Source organism: Drosophila santomea, chromosome 2L (assembly GCF_016746245.2).
Source record: "Drosophila santomea strain STO CAGO 1482 chromosome 2L, Prin_Dsan_1.1, whole genome shotgun sequence".
NCBI classification, from domain to species: Eukaryota; Metazoa; Arthropoda; class Insecta; order Diptera; family Drosophilidae; genus Drosophila; species Drosophila santomea.
In genome coordinates, this window is record NC_053016.2 from 7,018,472 (window position 1) to 7,033,687 (window position 15,216).

Here is a 15,216-nt window from a genome sequence, read left to right on the forward strand (position 1 = left end):
AAATAACAACTTTACTTTAAATATTTCAAAATATCTAAGCAGTGCATTTGCATTTTGCAGATTTGAGTGTATTGAATGGCCACTGTGTTTCTCCATATGGTGCACCCATTACTTACAGTAAGCTCGGACCTCGGATGACCAATGTTGGAGCTGTTGTAACGCAAACGCTGATATCGTTCGTTGCGCTGTCACAAGAATCCATTGAACATGTAGAACGGCAGAAAGTGACGGCGTGCCTTGCGAAATAGCATTTTCCGGTATTTAAATGGGAGTTTTTAAGCGAGTCCCGTGGCTTGTTTTGGTTTGGTAACTTGTCCTGCGCCGTTTAATTTTTTTCGAGAGCTTTTAATGCTGCACTTTGAAACTAGTTCCAAAAACCCAAGACATTAATCATCGGTATGCGGTCCACCCCCTACTATCGCATAGCGGCGCGATATGAACAGCTGTCCTAAACATTAGGTGGCAACTCTTGAGACCAACACAAATGTTTTGTTTTATTTAGCGGGTTTTTTTTGTTTATTCTCAAAACACTGCCTCGCCATGAAAATTTTGTGCGAGGTTCAGGTGGTGAATCGCAGCACCCAGGCGAACAAGACGCCGCGTGCCGTGAAATCCACACTGGCCATTGGCTACAAGCAGAGCGCCAAAGATGCAAATGGGAATACCAAGAAGGAGCTGGAAATGGTGCTCTTCAGCGGGCAAAACAAGACTGGGAATCGCTACAAGGTGAAGGATAATATACACGCCGTGCACACCAAGTTTGTGCTGGATGGGAAGGCCACCATTGGTTTTCTACAGCCGCCAGATAACCTGCTGATCAAGTGCGATCCCATCCAGCTGAAGGGATTCCTGCAGACCCTCAAGCTGGGCATGGATGGCAAGGACGCCATCAATCTGAGACTGAACATCGCCGCCGCCACGGCAATTCCGCAGAAGGCACAGCCCCAGGTGCGCATGGTAATCAGCAAGCGCAGCGAGTATCCCATCAAGGGATTTCCGCGCACCCTCAAGTCGCTGACCATCAACAACAGCCAGCTGGTGAAGCTGAGCTTTGAGATATGCACCCTGCGCAACCTTACAAAGCTGGATGTCAGCGGTAACAAGCTGACCAAGGTGAATTGAACAATAAGTTATCATTGTAGACCACTGACCAATGCTTTATTCTGCCTTTTAGATTCCCGCGGAGCTGGGTCGCCTTGCTCTCACCTCGCTGCACCTGGGCAGCAACTTGCTGGGTGAGCAGAATGACTGGTGCTGGCTGAGGGGCACTAAGCTGAGTCAGTCGCTCGGCGAGCTGGATCTCTCGGGCAACGGGCTGACCTATTTTCCTCCTCCGCTGGTTAAGTTCGAGGCCCTAGTATCGCTAAACCTCAACAACAACCTGCTGAGTCGGCTGCCCTTCGCCATTCGCCGGTTACACGCACTGCGTAAACTATACGTGTGCAGCAACAAACTGGAGTCCCTGCCCTCTGCCGTCGAGGATCTACGGATCGACCTGTTGGATGTGTGGGGCAATTGCTTCAAGGAATTCAATGCAGATGCCGCGCAGCAGATGTCTCAACAAAAGGCGGCATCCAACTCGCCGCAACCTCTGTGGCTTTTGGCAGCACGGGCTGTGGATAAACATAAGCTTCCTTTGCCAGCAGGCTCTGTGCCCGATGTGCTCATCGACCTGATTTGTGAGGCTCCCAGGTGCCCGTGCGGCGAGCTCTGCTATGCCCAGCGCAAGGAGGACCTCTTCCAGCGGGTTGTTCAGCCCAAATTCACCTCCATCAAGAACCTCACATACAGTCGCGAGCATCAGATCTATGCGGATGTTGTCCTCTGCGGTTCCAGTTGCAGTGCATCCGTTCAGCTGAAGGAACTCTTTAGAATAATATTTTCCTGATCGGATGCTGATTGGATCAGATGCTCGTATCTGGTGCATATTTTTAGTTATTAGTCAAAGATTTATTTAAATTATTGGCATACCACATCATCGATCGAACGTATTTTATACGCATTTTTTTATACTTAATCATTATTTTGATTAATATTACTCATTTGCTTATTTGTTTTCATGCACCATACACATTCATCAATTTGTTAAACTTTTACTGCCAATAAATTCGAATTTACGCTTAAAATAGAACTTCTTCAACCAAAAATCGTACAAAATATTCACAAATTAAATGTACCCAAGGAATATGTATAGGCTAAACAACTTGAGAATACTGCATTGATTTCTTTTTGGGCAATAAGTTGAACATTCTTTGGATGCAGTGAATCCTCCTTCGCACCACAATTTCCGTGGCATCAAGACATTCACACGCACGCTTGGTTGCTTACTTTGTTTTCGTATTACAGAAGCTCGTTGTTTTTATTATTAAAAGCTTCGTGCGTATGTGACTTGCATAAACGATTTTTTATCAGCCGGCTCACCTACTCACTCCACTGTGCGTGTCCTTGCTTTTCCACCACATACGTCCATCCGTTTTACTACTCTACCTGGTTGTCGCTTTCATTCTTCGTTTGATTATACAAAAATCTATAACTTATCTAAAATAAATTTACATTTTTTGTTTGAAAGATTTATGATATATTTAGTTCCCCAGTAAGTCTTAATATATCGCTTAAGTCATTTAAAGTATATAACTTTTACCTTAGAGATTTGAGTTTAGCACTGAATACTCAGGGCTTTATTTGTATATTTTCTAAGCCTTTAAAAGGGTATCCCAGTATTGGATATCTTATGTTCCCCTGAGCCTCCTTATCGTTTGCTGCTCTTTACTTTTCGTTTGCTTTATCAAATCAAAACTGGGAGGCGACGCCACTTTTTTAAATAAGCATAAACAGCGACACAGCCTTCAAGGACCTCTACCACGCCAGCTCCTTTGCTGGGCTTTAATGTGCAGCTGGGGAATCGGGTGGCGAAGGCAAATATCCTTTCAGGGCGCAAAGGATGAGCCATGACTTGTGGCAAACTCGAGCCTAACTATAAAAATGTTTATCAGCATTTGTCTGTTGGTGGGGGTGGGCGAACTTCTCTAGGCTGCCCCAAATCCAATTTTGAGCAGCATTTAAGTGTCCTTGTGCCCCATCTTCATCCACGCCACTCCCCTTGCTGACTTTCCTTTTTGTTTGCTATGCAGATGCGTGAGTGGGTGGTTGGGTGGTTTGGCGTTTGTCGATTCGTGTGTGGGTGTGTAAGTGTGTTTGCCCACACGATGTCCTTTTTGCTTTTCGGTCCTGACTTTGTCGCCTTGTGGGCGCAAATACTATTTGGCATGACTTTACATTTGACTCGGCCAGTAAGCCCAAAAGAGGCAATAGGAAGAATCGCCTAATGGAGGAAAATCTCTGCTATGTGCATATGGAACTTCGGCTTATGGTTGAATGTGATTGTAATGTTTAATTGGAAAAATAAATATGTACGTAGTTTGAAAATGTTCAAATTGACATAATAGGCTTAGGATATTTTATTTAGGTGTTTTAATAAATAATAATTTAAGATATAAGCCTTTGTTTGAACCAATTTAAAGTGTAAAGCCCACTTAAATTACTAGAAAAAAAGAAGAGTTTAAATGTTACTCCATCCCTTTTTTAATTTTCATTTGGCATATTTTGTCCTGTAAATTTCAGGCCTTTAAGGGAAAACACGAGGACCCTAACAACGTTGTTAGCTCGCAAATTTGTATATTTTATACACCCATAAATGTAAGAAATCCGTATAAACCATCCAGACCGTATAAAAACGTTTCGAAAGTTGGCCTGTCTGGCCTCCAATCCCATACCCATTCCCATTTCCCCGATAAAACCAACCAACCCCGGAATCATTTGCACTGCGCCCAAAAACCAAAAACCAACATCAAAAAATGTGCCAAGTCAGCGAAGGGAATGGAAATTTAGCGAGTCCCCCGAAAATACTCCCACTGCCACATAAAGTCCACGTTGGGAGACAGTAAAAACTCCATTAACTGTCATCAAAAATGCATTTCGCATGCATCAAACCGAAAATGGTAATGGCCAGGGTATCATCAAATAGAATAGAATGAAATGGCGCAAATCAAAACACATTGGCATAAATCAAAGGGCCGGGCTACAAAAAAAAAAAAAAAAATGAAACTGCGAGACCACTTTTATGGCTAATCCTCGAAGGAGGCCAGAGATGACTCCCCTGGCAACATTTTTATGCGCCAATTTACTTTGCAATTGCCGGCTTTTTTTGGGGGGCAGTGCCAGGGTGAATCTGGGTGAATCTGGGGTGGATGGATGTCTGATAGTCTGGGTGTCACTCCCCCTGCATTACATAAAATTTATCCCCAATTTGCGTGCAGCGGGTAAACATTTTATTTGACTCGTCTCGTTTCTCTCTCGGCGCTCTGCTCCACTTTGGCTTATCAAATTTTATTAGCAGGCCGGCAAATTGTGCAACAACAACGCAGGAACACCACATTACGGCCCAAATAATCCGTGGAGCCACAAGCCACCCCAAAAACACCAACATACACCAAGTGCAGCCCCAGTTCTTCGACCTGCTCTCAAGGTATGATTTGTCGCCGGCTATCAATTTCTTTAACACAATACCAACAACTCCCCAAAGGAAAAGCTGGAAAACCGGCCGGAAAAGTGCAAACACACGCGAAACTGTCGGCGACCCCCTCGCTTTTCCCTCACTTTTCTTTTGGGGCGCGTGCAGGGATCTAATAAAAACGTTTTCATAGGCTTATGACCGCCTTCCATGAGCCAAAGTCCCAAAGTTCCTTCACTCCCTGTATATTTGTCTTAATAATATTTCAAATTTACCCGCTAACTGTTACAGCAAATTTAGATAAGACCCACAGAAAATCAATAAGCTCACTCGAAGAATTTGCCAAGGGGGTTGGAAAAAGTCGACTTACCTCGGGGAGAGACTGAAGGAATGCTTACAGACTGAAATAAACAAAAATAGAAAATAAAAGATAAATTAATAACACAGCTAGGTAAAATAAGTTAAGTGGATTCAAAACTATATGCTTCATCGTTTTATTCAAGTTAATCTATACTTAATGAGCCAATGATATTTTACACTCCAATTTAAACCATTAATAATACAAAATAATATCTTGAAAATCATAAAACCCATGTCTTTTTAAAATATGTTAAATTCAGTTTGCCAAACGGATAGTTGCTTAAGTAAAACATCAAAAAGTGAACAGAACACTTTTGTTATTGGTTCTGATATGAATATAAAAACACTCGTATTCCCATCCGAAATCAGATAAGAAATCCAATCTGTTCCTAAGCAAAGGCCGCCCAAATAGAGGATAACAATTCCCTTGCATTTTCCATATTTACGATACCAGAAAAAATCAATCAGAATGGGCAATCCTTGAATATGGAATCGAAAGTCACTGAGGCGCACTTATGTTGGCAAATGGTCATTGGCAAATCCCCAACCCCTCGAATTCGGCATCTCCCATAGAATTCCCTTCCATCTGACCGCGGGCCAAAGACGGAATCAATCGCAAAAAAACTGACCAACGCGGGCAGTTAGATGGAAAAAATCAAATGCTAGACACACAGCAAGGAATTGCGAACACTCGAGCCGAGCATGGGGGGAAAATCAATTTTCAATTTAAAATTTAGATGCTCATCCCCTCGATTCCATTCGGCTTGCCATAAAAGATAAAGATGAAATGCGTTCGAGCGCAAAATGTAAATAGAACTCTCGTTTAACCGAAACTCAGGCAGGCGAATGAATGCCACAGGTTGTATTTGTGTTTGTCTTTGTGCTCCAGTGGCTGGTTGGGTGGTTGGGTGGCTCGGTGGTTGGGCGGTGGGTGGCACTGCGTGTTGGCCACGAAGCGATTTCAAAGCAAAATATTGCCGCATAAATCTGAGGCAAAAAGTTTTGCTTTGCGGTCAGCAGAGGCGGGCTCTCCTCTAGGGTATTCCGGAAGTCGAGTGGGTAGATTAGGCCATTCCAGAGCTAAACATATATAATACATGATATATATCGTAATATAGTATAATACAAATCTAGGTACCTTTGCTTTATTTACTGTCTTAGTAATATGTAATTAAGAAAAGTTATATGATAATTTATAGCTATGTTTTAATTTCTAAATGTTGTATTTAGTATAATTACTGTTGTACTTAACATTTGTGCACTTAATTTACACCATATTGGTATTATAAGACCCGAAACAAAACTGGGTATCCTACAGTCGAACCTAGTTCTTTGGCCACCCTATTGAATTTAAGTTGGCAGATATTTCCCTTTGATTTTTATCGTGTGGTGAGTTTTTTTACGAGCTCTTAGGCAGCTCGGTGCGACTGTGATCCTTATTGTGGCTCCCGCTCCGGAGTTGATTATTTGCCCAGTATTCCGAAGGGGAAGGGGCATGGCGGAGCGTGCATTTCATTAGCCGAATGTATCTCGCAGATACTGTATCTTACAGATACCGCATCTGTATCTGGGCGCTTTGGCATTCGGCATTTGGCAAACGATTTTATGCCGCACCGCTTCGACAAACAAAATCAAATCTGTGACTAGGAAATTGCTTTTGCCTACTTCCGGCTCCTTCTGCCATCCGAAATATTTGTTTAATGCAACTATTTAGGGAGCGTTTCCAATTTGAATTGCTCCCTTGTGTAAACAGGAGCCGGGAGATGATTAAAATCTAACAACATCAAATATTTGCAGCCGTCTTTGATGGGCTACTAAAATGTTTAATAATAATATTAAATGCATAATTCATTTTGGAGCCCCGGCTAATAGGAGTTCGTTAAATTTAATGCACTCGCCGGCATGTCTTTGGGCCAAAGTAAATGTTAAATATCAGAAGCAGTTAAGGGCGGCAAAGTGGCAGGGGGACTCGAATTTATTGCAAGGCTCCTGCGAAAATTAATTCATTAGCATTTTATTACTTTGGCATAGTGACGACGGCAGCCGAGTTCTTGGTTCCCGCTTCCTGGTTTCCGACGATGATGACGTACCTCTTCCCTACAGTACCATTGATTGCCAACTCCCACCACCATCCACCAGCCATCTTTACTCCATGATCTTCTTCGCTGCTTTGATGTGTAATTAAATCAATAATCACTTTGCAGTCGCCGTCGACTGGGGGAAGTTTATTAGTTGATTGAACCAGCAGGTGGCACAGTTGGCACAGGTGGAGCGACGAAGCTGTCTGGGCTGGGAACTTACTGCCATGAGATTGCAACTAACTTTAAACTTGAAAGGCACTCTATATAACAGTCAAGGGATAACTAGTAAATTAATAAAAGTTTCTTACATAAATAGCGATTTGAAAAATGGTTTGAAAACAGAAGAAAAACACCCGAAAAAGTAGACCCCGCAAAGAATTTTCCATTTAATGCCCAATTAACGCATTTTCCACTTGGGATTCACCGAAGCGAGAGATTTGTATACCTTTAACGGCAAAAGGCAGAAAAACAAAACGCAAACAGGAATCGTGAACGTGCCACAAAGCAGAAAAGGCCACAGAGTCGACGGAGTCCCAGATCCCGGGATCCCGACTCCTTCACATCCCCGGGTTCTCTCGGTTCCCCGAGTTCTCTGGCTGCTCCACCACAAATGGGAATGCGCGGCATTTGTCGCTTGGCTGCAATTGCAAGCTGGATGGAAAAAAGGAAGTGGGCTCGGTGGCAAAAACAGGAGCTGCACTTCATTAAAAAAGGATGCCGGGGCAGAGGCAACTTGGTCGTTAGGAAACTCCTGACTTACAATCACAAACACAAGCACTTTCGCAAGGACAGCCGCACAGGCTGCTTCGAAATGAGTGATGTAATGTGCCTAACAAGGATCTCCCTTCCATCCTCCTCCTCCTCCTCCTACTCCTACTCCTCCTCGTTCCACTCCCGCTTGCTCATTGTTGCTTGTTGACATAACGAATGCCTTAACATTTTTCGAGTTGCCTTCACTTCACTTCACCTCACCTCTGCCCCGCCCCCTTACAGTACGCCCACTGTGTGTGAGTGTGCGTGTGTGTCTGTGTGTGTGAGGGTGCACTTCCGCTCCACTTACACATAACTCGCCTCTGCCGAAGCCGCTGCTGCTACGCATCTGGAGATGGGAGATTATTGTTAAAAACCAAAATATCCCTTGTAAATTTCGCTGATATATTGATATATCTATATTCCATCAGTATTTTCATATATATATATCTAGGAATACATACAATATTGATAATTTTAATAAACCTTAAAATCCTTTTAAAGTTCTTTAGATATATTGATACTATGAATGTCGGAAACCTTAAAATCCCTTATAATTTCTTTCCACCTTCATATATTAAGGGATAAATACTTGATTGATCATTATCAGAAACTCTAAAATCCCTTACAAGTTCTTCAGATATATTGACATGAGTGCCATCTCTAGTTGCTCGGTTGACGTTGGCGGTTTGTCGAGTTAATGACTTTGGCAGCTGGGAGGAGCAGCAGTGGATGATGGCTGATGTTTGGGCCTGTCAGCGGCCCTGAGGCGTGCAAAAATCATTTTTCTCGCACATTTTTATAAATCACCCTGCCTCCCTGCCGCCAAACAATCGTCAAAATTTATTTACATTTTTCATTTCTCACATTTCCAGGGGCAGCCAGCAGAATTGCCTATAATTTCCAGTGTAGGACTGCCGATCCCTCAAGGTGTCGCTTAGCAGGAGGGAAAAGGAAAAGCGGGAAATTCCGACGTGTGCCTACGGTGGTGCCTGCAGTTGACAGTTAATTATTGGTATAAATCGCTGCAGATGTTGCGGCCATTGAAGGGTTAAGCTCAGACGCATGGAGTTAAATATATTTGAATTTTACGTGTGCAAATGTGCGAAAAAATTGGATACAGAATGTATTTCAAATTTTCGTTCAGAATTTTGATGTCTTGAAGGCCTAAATTTCATATTTATTTTTCTTAAATGCATTTATGGATTTAAAGAATTTACTTAAAATTTAATTTTGTTTATTAAATATATATGTATAATTGAAATACACATTTCAATAATTGAACTAGTTTTCTGTGCCCTCTGGCATAAGCTACTCTCATTTTAATTTCTTAATTGGCATGGGAATACATTTCTATTTAAAGGTAATATATCAAGCCCCCTTCTTTTGCCAATCGAACGGGTATCGCATTACACGATAAGGATAAGGATTGTTCCTGTTGCTCTTTGTTCTGTTATCCTTGAGCCAGCCCTCACTTATCCTGCGTATGGTGCTGCTTTTTCAGCCGCTTATCACGGCCCTGCAACTTGAAAACAATAAATATTTTATGGGCCCCTTTTTGGCGAGCGCATAAATCTTGTTCTGGAAATTGATCCGAGCAACGAGCTGAGTACTGCGAAGTACGTACGTGTTTCGGAGGGTTAGCACTGAGGTGCAGATACAAAAAGATACACTGACGCCAGATACAGATACATTTGCCACATTGACACACTGAGCACTTACGGGCTCAGCCTCGCACTCGGGTGTTTGCCAAATTTGTCTTCTGGCGAGGGAATTCCCCATCATACCCTTCGTACCCATTCTCCCCATTTCCAGAGGTCCCAAAACGCCCGCATCCTATAAGATTTGCACATTGATTTCGCCCCCTTTTCGATGCGAAGTGTTTAGTAGGTCGCAGTTTCAATGCTTCAACAGATTTCTCGTGTGTGCTTTTCTGGTATTTTCGGGGCTCTTTTGAAGTTAAAGTATTTAACTTGTTGCCACAGGCAAAGTGAAAGTCTTTTAATACAATTTACTCCAAAGAAACGGCATATTTAAGAGCAAGTTGGGAATTTTGTCAGAGGAATTTTAAGATAAGATTGTTGGAGATAATCTCTAATCTTATGTGATTTAAAATTGTAGTTAGCAAAATAAGCTGTTTTAAATTAATATACTGTATGTATTGCTATGTCGTGTGAACTTTCTGCCTGACCTATATAAAACTATTTATTTTCTAATCACATTGGGCCTTTCACAAATATTAATATTTTTGCTGACTCATTTTCACATCGCTTTTGAATAATATTTGTGATTGGATTTCAATTGATTTTCTGGGTTTCTACGCCAACTTTTGTGCCTTCCTCTTTGGGAACTAATAAAAGTTTGACAATAACTTTTTAAGTCAAACGGCGTCAGTTTGTGGCAGTGAAAATCGTTTGCGGCTTGTGGTGGTGAGTGATTCAAATGCCCAAGCGGAAAATTAATATGGTCGAAAATGCCATGAATTTGTGGTGTTCGCAAGGGAATTTCAATATTTGCATCCAGAAAAATCAAACCGCCCAGTGAATAAAGTAAAAACCGACTTCAAAGGTAATTAAATTGGTCAAAATTATTAGCGATTAGTGATGGCAGCATGTTGCCAGCTGCAAAATGTTGCCGAAACAAAACGAGTTTTGAGCAGAGTCGGATAGCTTTTCATATGATAATGCAGTTTGTGGCTGACATTTCAAATGTCCGATTGTTGGTGAGTTTAAAGGGCGTGGTGGGGGCGATAATAACATGCATAAATTTATACATTTATGCTCGGCAGCTCATTTAATGAACTGCGCATTGTTCGCTCTGATTTGCATAGCAAGTAAGTGCGTAGCTGTCGTCGCAAATGTAGCTGTATCTCCGTATGTACACTAAAAAAAAAGTTAAAATCTGAACAGCAAGCAAAGCGAATAGATTAAGCAGTTAGGCCGAAAAGAAAAATGTTTCATTCTAAATTAAATAAATTCTTCATATTATAAATATTTTCATTTTATTCAGTAACTTTTAATAAATTTCTTTTGTGTGTAGCGTTAATTGAATGAACCAATATTCGATAATTAATTCTTTTATATTATATATTTTTTATATTATATTATATATTGGTATATACCAAAGACTGTTTTCTGCGAGTGCATGCAATACTTTTAGTGTGTAGTATCTGTGTGACAACCTGCCACTGTGTGCGAGTGCGTGTTTATTTGCTCGTTAAATGCAGAATAAGCTACACTTAGTAATTGAATAACACTCGGCTCTACTTAACTCAACTCCCACAAATGGTCAGCGAGATAAGCAGACAACCCATATTCCATACTTTTCCCCAATTCATCTCTAATCGCAGCATTTGTGTTTACCTCTCGCAAATAGGAAATTTCTAAAATTAATTTACGTTCGTGAGTCTGATTTGGATTCGGTTATCGTGCCCTTGCCACGCCCTCCGCTAAAGTGCGATAAAATTTATAAATGTGTATAAATAGCAAAAATAACACTCATATTCCCCCGTCTGGCGTCGTTGATTGCACTTTGATCGGTAAATAATTAATAAGTAATCGCTTATTTTGTTGCCGGCGGTATGCGTATGAGTAACTTGTTGACCAAAAACTTCGGGTTCGCTATGTGGAAGGTTATTGTTTAGTGGCTTATGAACAAGAATGAAAAATTCAAAGCACAACTGGTTAATATTTTTCAAAAATTGTGCACTAATTTGAATAATTCAACTACCTGCGGCGCCTATTTAAATATTTATAAATAAAAGAAGCCAAACGAATTTTCAAAAAGTGTGGGGATTTTTTATGTGGAATATTGCCTGAGTTTTTCAGGTTGATTAACAAGATTTCAATATTATAAAGCAATCTAAAAATGTAAAAATATTCAATTTACAACCATTTATTTATATGCGGATTTTAGTCATTTATTTATGTGCATGCTATTTTACACAATATTTTTAAGCCATGTGTAAAATGAATACTTAAATAAGTATAATAAGTAAGCTTATGTTTCAATTCTGGCTGTGACGTTTTTCCATATTCTGCAAAATGAGACCTTTATTAGAAATCACTTAATCCGCTTGATTTCAAATCCATTACCAGGAAACACAAATTTATCAATGAATTTATGTTGATTTAAGCCAAGTGCTTTTGCTTTTTAATTCAAGCTAACGGAGACACATAAACTATTTTGAGGAGTGAACCATAAATAAAAATTCAACATAATACATTTATTTATTGGTTTTCTAGTTCAAGCAAAGCCTGAAATCATATTAGATTTACTTGTACTACAAGTTAATTTCATAAACTAATATAACTAATGACTTTTCAGTAGAACAGAGTGTGCTGGAGATCAAGGAAAATGGTAGTGGGTTTTCCAACTCAAGTAATGTATTCGAAGGTCTTCTAAGTCAAATGAAAAATGTTGTATTTCGTTGAAAGTTTAATTGATAGTTTTTATTAATAGTCTCAGGAATGGACTTTGCCTGATTAGTTCTAAATAGAAGCTAATCTTCACAGAATTTAATTTTGCAGATTACAACTCAGGGTCAAGGGGTGCTATTCTGAAAGTGATACTACTTAGTTTCTGTTGTTTTGCATGCATTGGGAAAATGACACAGCAATGAATCACAGTTTTCACAACGCGTGGTTGTAATTAATAATTTTTCATATTTTTCTCTTTCCGGCTGAGCAGAGCAACAACCAGTTGTTATTTTTTCGTGGGGAGAGTTGAGTTGAAGAGCTGAGCTCAATTGGCCTGGCAACATGTTGGATTGTTTGTTTACCCCGCCGAGCGAATGTTGCCAAGGTGGGTCCCCTTGGGGCTTTGGAATCGAAATCAAAATCGGTATAACGACAAAACATCTTCTTCAGTTGCCGCTGGGGGCCGGCGGATTTGACATCTCGTGCGTAAGTGGTTCCAAAGTCAAGACCATTGCGAGCCGGACTCGCGGCTTATCAGTCAGTCCATTGGCCAGTGACGAAGGCAGTCAGGTTATCGGCTGACTTATTTAACACTATGCCCCAGTGATTCAATTCCCTCGAAAGTATTGAACGAGTGCTGATTATTCGAATATATGTCGTATGGGCAAGTGTCGAATTTCTCGCGTTCACAGAAGGTTTCTTGGTTGCCGTCAATCGGGACTGCCATCAGTCAACAATTGTGCCTCGCACCGATCGCATCCGCAGAGCCATAGACTCTATATATATTCTATAATAATATACACGCTGAGCTCAGTCGTAAAACTGCTGGAATAATGTCGGCAAAATTGCTAATTGTGGCCCTTAGTCTGTGCCTACTGCAGTCGGGCAGCGTCGAGGGTATATCATTGTCACTCGGAGACATAACCCTCTTCAACGTTAACTTCAAGACACCGACCTTTTTGGGAAGATCGGTGGCGGTGGACAGCAATGTGCGGCTGGCGAACGATGTGGATCCCAATATTCAGGAGGATTCACATTTAAATACGGTAAGTTGATACCAGTAATCCGAAAAATGAACGCCAATAAAGGGGCTGGTAGTAATATTACGAATTTACTGCTGAAAGGTGTTAAGAAATACGTTTAAAATGCTAGTCCGATGTGGTCACCGTACTAATTTTGCGGTATTACTTTTGGTTTTATTACTTTTCCCTAATTATTAAGAAAAATGATTAACTAAATTGACAGATAGATACTATAATCATTAGATTAAAAGTGTCAGTATAGATTCATACACTTATAAAATTTTATATGTTCTGAACAAATGTATTACTCACTTTACTCACTTGAATATATATATCACGATACTATAATTACTATAATAATCTACTTACTCTTGAATGGATATATACCAGAACTAAATCAAAAACATGAATCATATGATGATATCAAAGCAATTACAGGGCATTGCTATTGTTTTTTTAATTAAAATAATTGAATAGGACTGCACATGGATATAAAATGCATTCGATAATAATAAACTATTATAATTTACTGTACTCCTTTTGCAGTATAATCTAATAAAAAAGTACGGCTACCCGGCGGAGAATCACACCTTGCAGACGGATGATGGATACATCCTCACCCTGCACAGGATCGCTAGACCGGGAGCAACTCCAGTGCTTCTGGTGCACGGACTACTGGATAGCTCGGCCACTTGGGTGATGATGGGACCGAACAAGGGACTTGGTAAGATCATAGGCTATCTCCGCATGTCCCATACTGATTGCGTTGCTCTTTTCCAAAGGTTACCTGCTCTACGATCAGGGGTACGATGTCTGGATGGCCAATGTCCGGGGCAATACGTACTCGAGAAAGCACGTTAAGTACAGCACGCACCACGCCAAGTTCTGGGACTTTACATTCCACGAGATGGGAAAGCACGATATTCCCGCCACAATCGACTACATCCTCAATGCCACGGAAGTCAGCCAACTGCACTACATAGGCCACTCTCAGGGCACCGTGGTGTTCTGGATCATGGCCAGCGAGAAGCCCGAGTACATGGACAAGATCATTCTGATGCAGGGATTGGCCCCAGTGGCGTTTCTGAAGCACTGCCGCAGTCCGGTGGTCAACTTCCTGGCCGAGTGGCACCTATCGGTGAGCGTAAGTTACCCCATCCTACTTATCCCATCCTTTGAAAGAGCGTTTTTGCATTGGCAAACACTTTTTAAATGCAAAAACTCGTTCTCCTCCATCTCGTTCCCTTAACCTTTCCATATAAACTTATATTATTTTCTGATTCCAGTTGGTGCTCAAGTTGATTGGCGTGCACGAGTTTCTGCCCAAGAATGAGTTCATCAGCATGTTCAACCGGATCATCTGCGACGAGACCACCATTACGAAAGAGATCTGTTCGAACGTCATCTTCCTGACCACCGGATTCGACAAGCTCCAGCTGAACGAGACCATGCTGCCGGTGATCGTGGGTCATTCTCCGGCCGGTGCCTCCACCAAGCAGATGCAGCACTTTGGGCAGCTCAACAGATCCGGAGGATTCCGGCAGTACGATCACGGATGGCTCCGGAACCACTGGATCTATGGCACTATTGAGCCGCCATCCTACCACCTGGAGAATGTCCGGGCCAAGGTGGCTCTATATTATGGCCAAAACGATTGGCTGGCTCCGCCGGAGGATGTGGAAATGCTGTACCGCAAGCTGCCGAATGTGGTGGAGAAATATCTGGTGGACGACAAGGAGTTCAATCACTTGGATTTCATCTGGGGCATCGATGCCCGGGAACTTTTGTGGGACCGGATGTTGGAAATAATGCGAAATAATGAGAATTCAGTTATCTAAAGGGGAATAGGAGTATGGTTATAATTTAGTTATTCACAGTATATTATATTTAGGCTAGTTAGGTATTTATTGTTTATTACAAATTAAGACGCTTTTTAAACGATCAAAGCCAATAAAAGCAAATTTTGATTAATACATTCTCAATATTATGTGGCTTCTTTCAATTTCAGTCTTTTCCATAAAGGGTAATTCTTTTATCAGGAAATTATTATAAATTATATTTGAGTTTGCTATTGC

The 15,216-nt window shown here is 41.2% G+C and overlaps 2 protein-coding genes across 3 annotated transcripts; both read left to right on the forward strand.

Annotated features, from left to right (window-relative positions):
• Nucleotides 1-468: 468 nt before the first annotated feature.
• Nucleotides 469-2,091, forward strand: LOC120458591 (leucine-rich repeat protein 1). Its single transcript, XM_039646293.1, has 2 exons — nt 469-1,113; nt 1,175-2,091. The coding sequence occupies exons 1-2, from the start codon at nt 541-543 to the stop codon at nt 1,886-1,888; spliced, it is 1,287 nt and encodes a 428-aa protein (XP_039502227.1). The 5' UTR covers nt 469-540; the 3' UTR covers nt 1,889-2,091.
• Nucleotides 2,092-12,824: 10,733 nt separating this feature from the next.
• On the forward strand, nt 12,825-15,128 carry LOC120458470 (lipase 3). Of its 2 annotated transcripts, none has more exons than XM_039646124.1 (4): nt 12,825-13,165; nt 13,688-13,865; nt 13,924-14,279; nt 14,428-15,128. In XM_039646124.1, exons 1-4 carry the CDS (start codon nt 12,953-12,955, stop codon nt 14,977-14,979), a joined length of 1,299 nt encoding a protein of 432 aa, XP_039502058.1. In that variant the 5' UTR covers nt 12,825-12,952; the 3' UTR covers nt 14,980-15,128. The 2 variants fall into 2 exon arrangements, with proteins under 2 accessions (XP_039502058.1, XP_039502057.1); XM_039646123.1 differs by having other exon boundaries at nt 12,829-13,165; nt 13,924-14,285.
• Nucleotides 15,129-15,216: the final 88 nt, after the last annotated feature.

Excerpts from the sequence above, each read along its gene's own strand:
- LOC120458591 (XM_039646293.1), top strand. The coding sequence starts at position 541 with ATGAAAATTTTGTGCGAGGTTCAGGTGGTGAATCGCAGCACCCAGGCG. Across the intron at positions 1,114-1,174 it reads GCGGTAACAAGCTGACCAAG|ATTCCCGCGGAGCTGGGTCG; the intron begins GTGAATTGAACA and ends TCTGCCTTTTAG.
- LOC120458470 (XM_039646123.1), top strand. The coding sequence starts at position 12,953 with ATGTCGGCAAAATTGCTAATTGTGGCCCTTAGTCTGTGCCTACTGCAG. Across the intron at positions 13,166-13,687 it reads AGGATTCACATTTAAATACG|TATAATCTAATAAAAAAGTA; the intron begins GTAAGTTGATAC and ends CTCCTTTTGCAG. Across the intron at positions 13,866-13,923 it reads GGGACCGAACAAGGGACTTG|GTTACCTGCTCTACGATCAG; the intron begins GTAAGATCATAG and ends TCTTTTCCAAAG.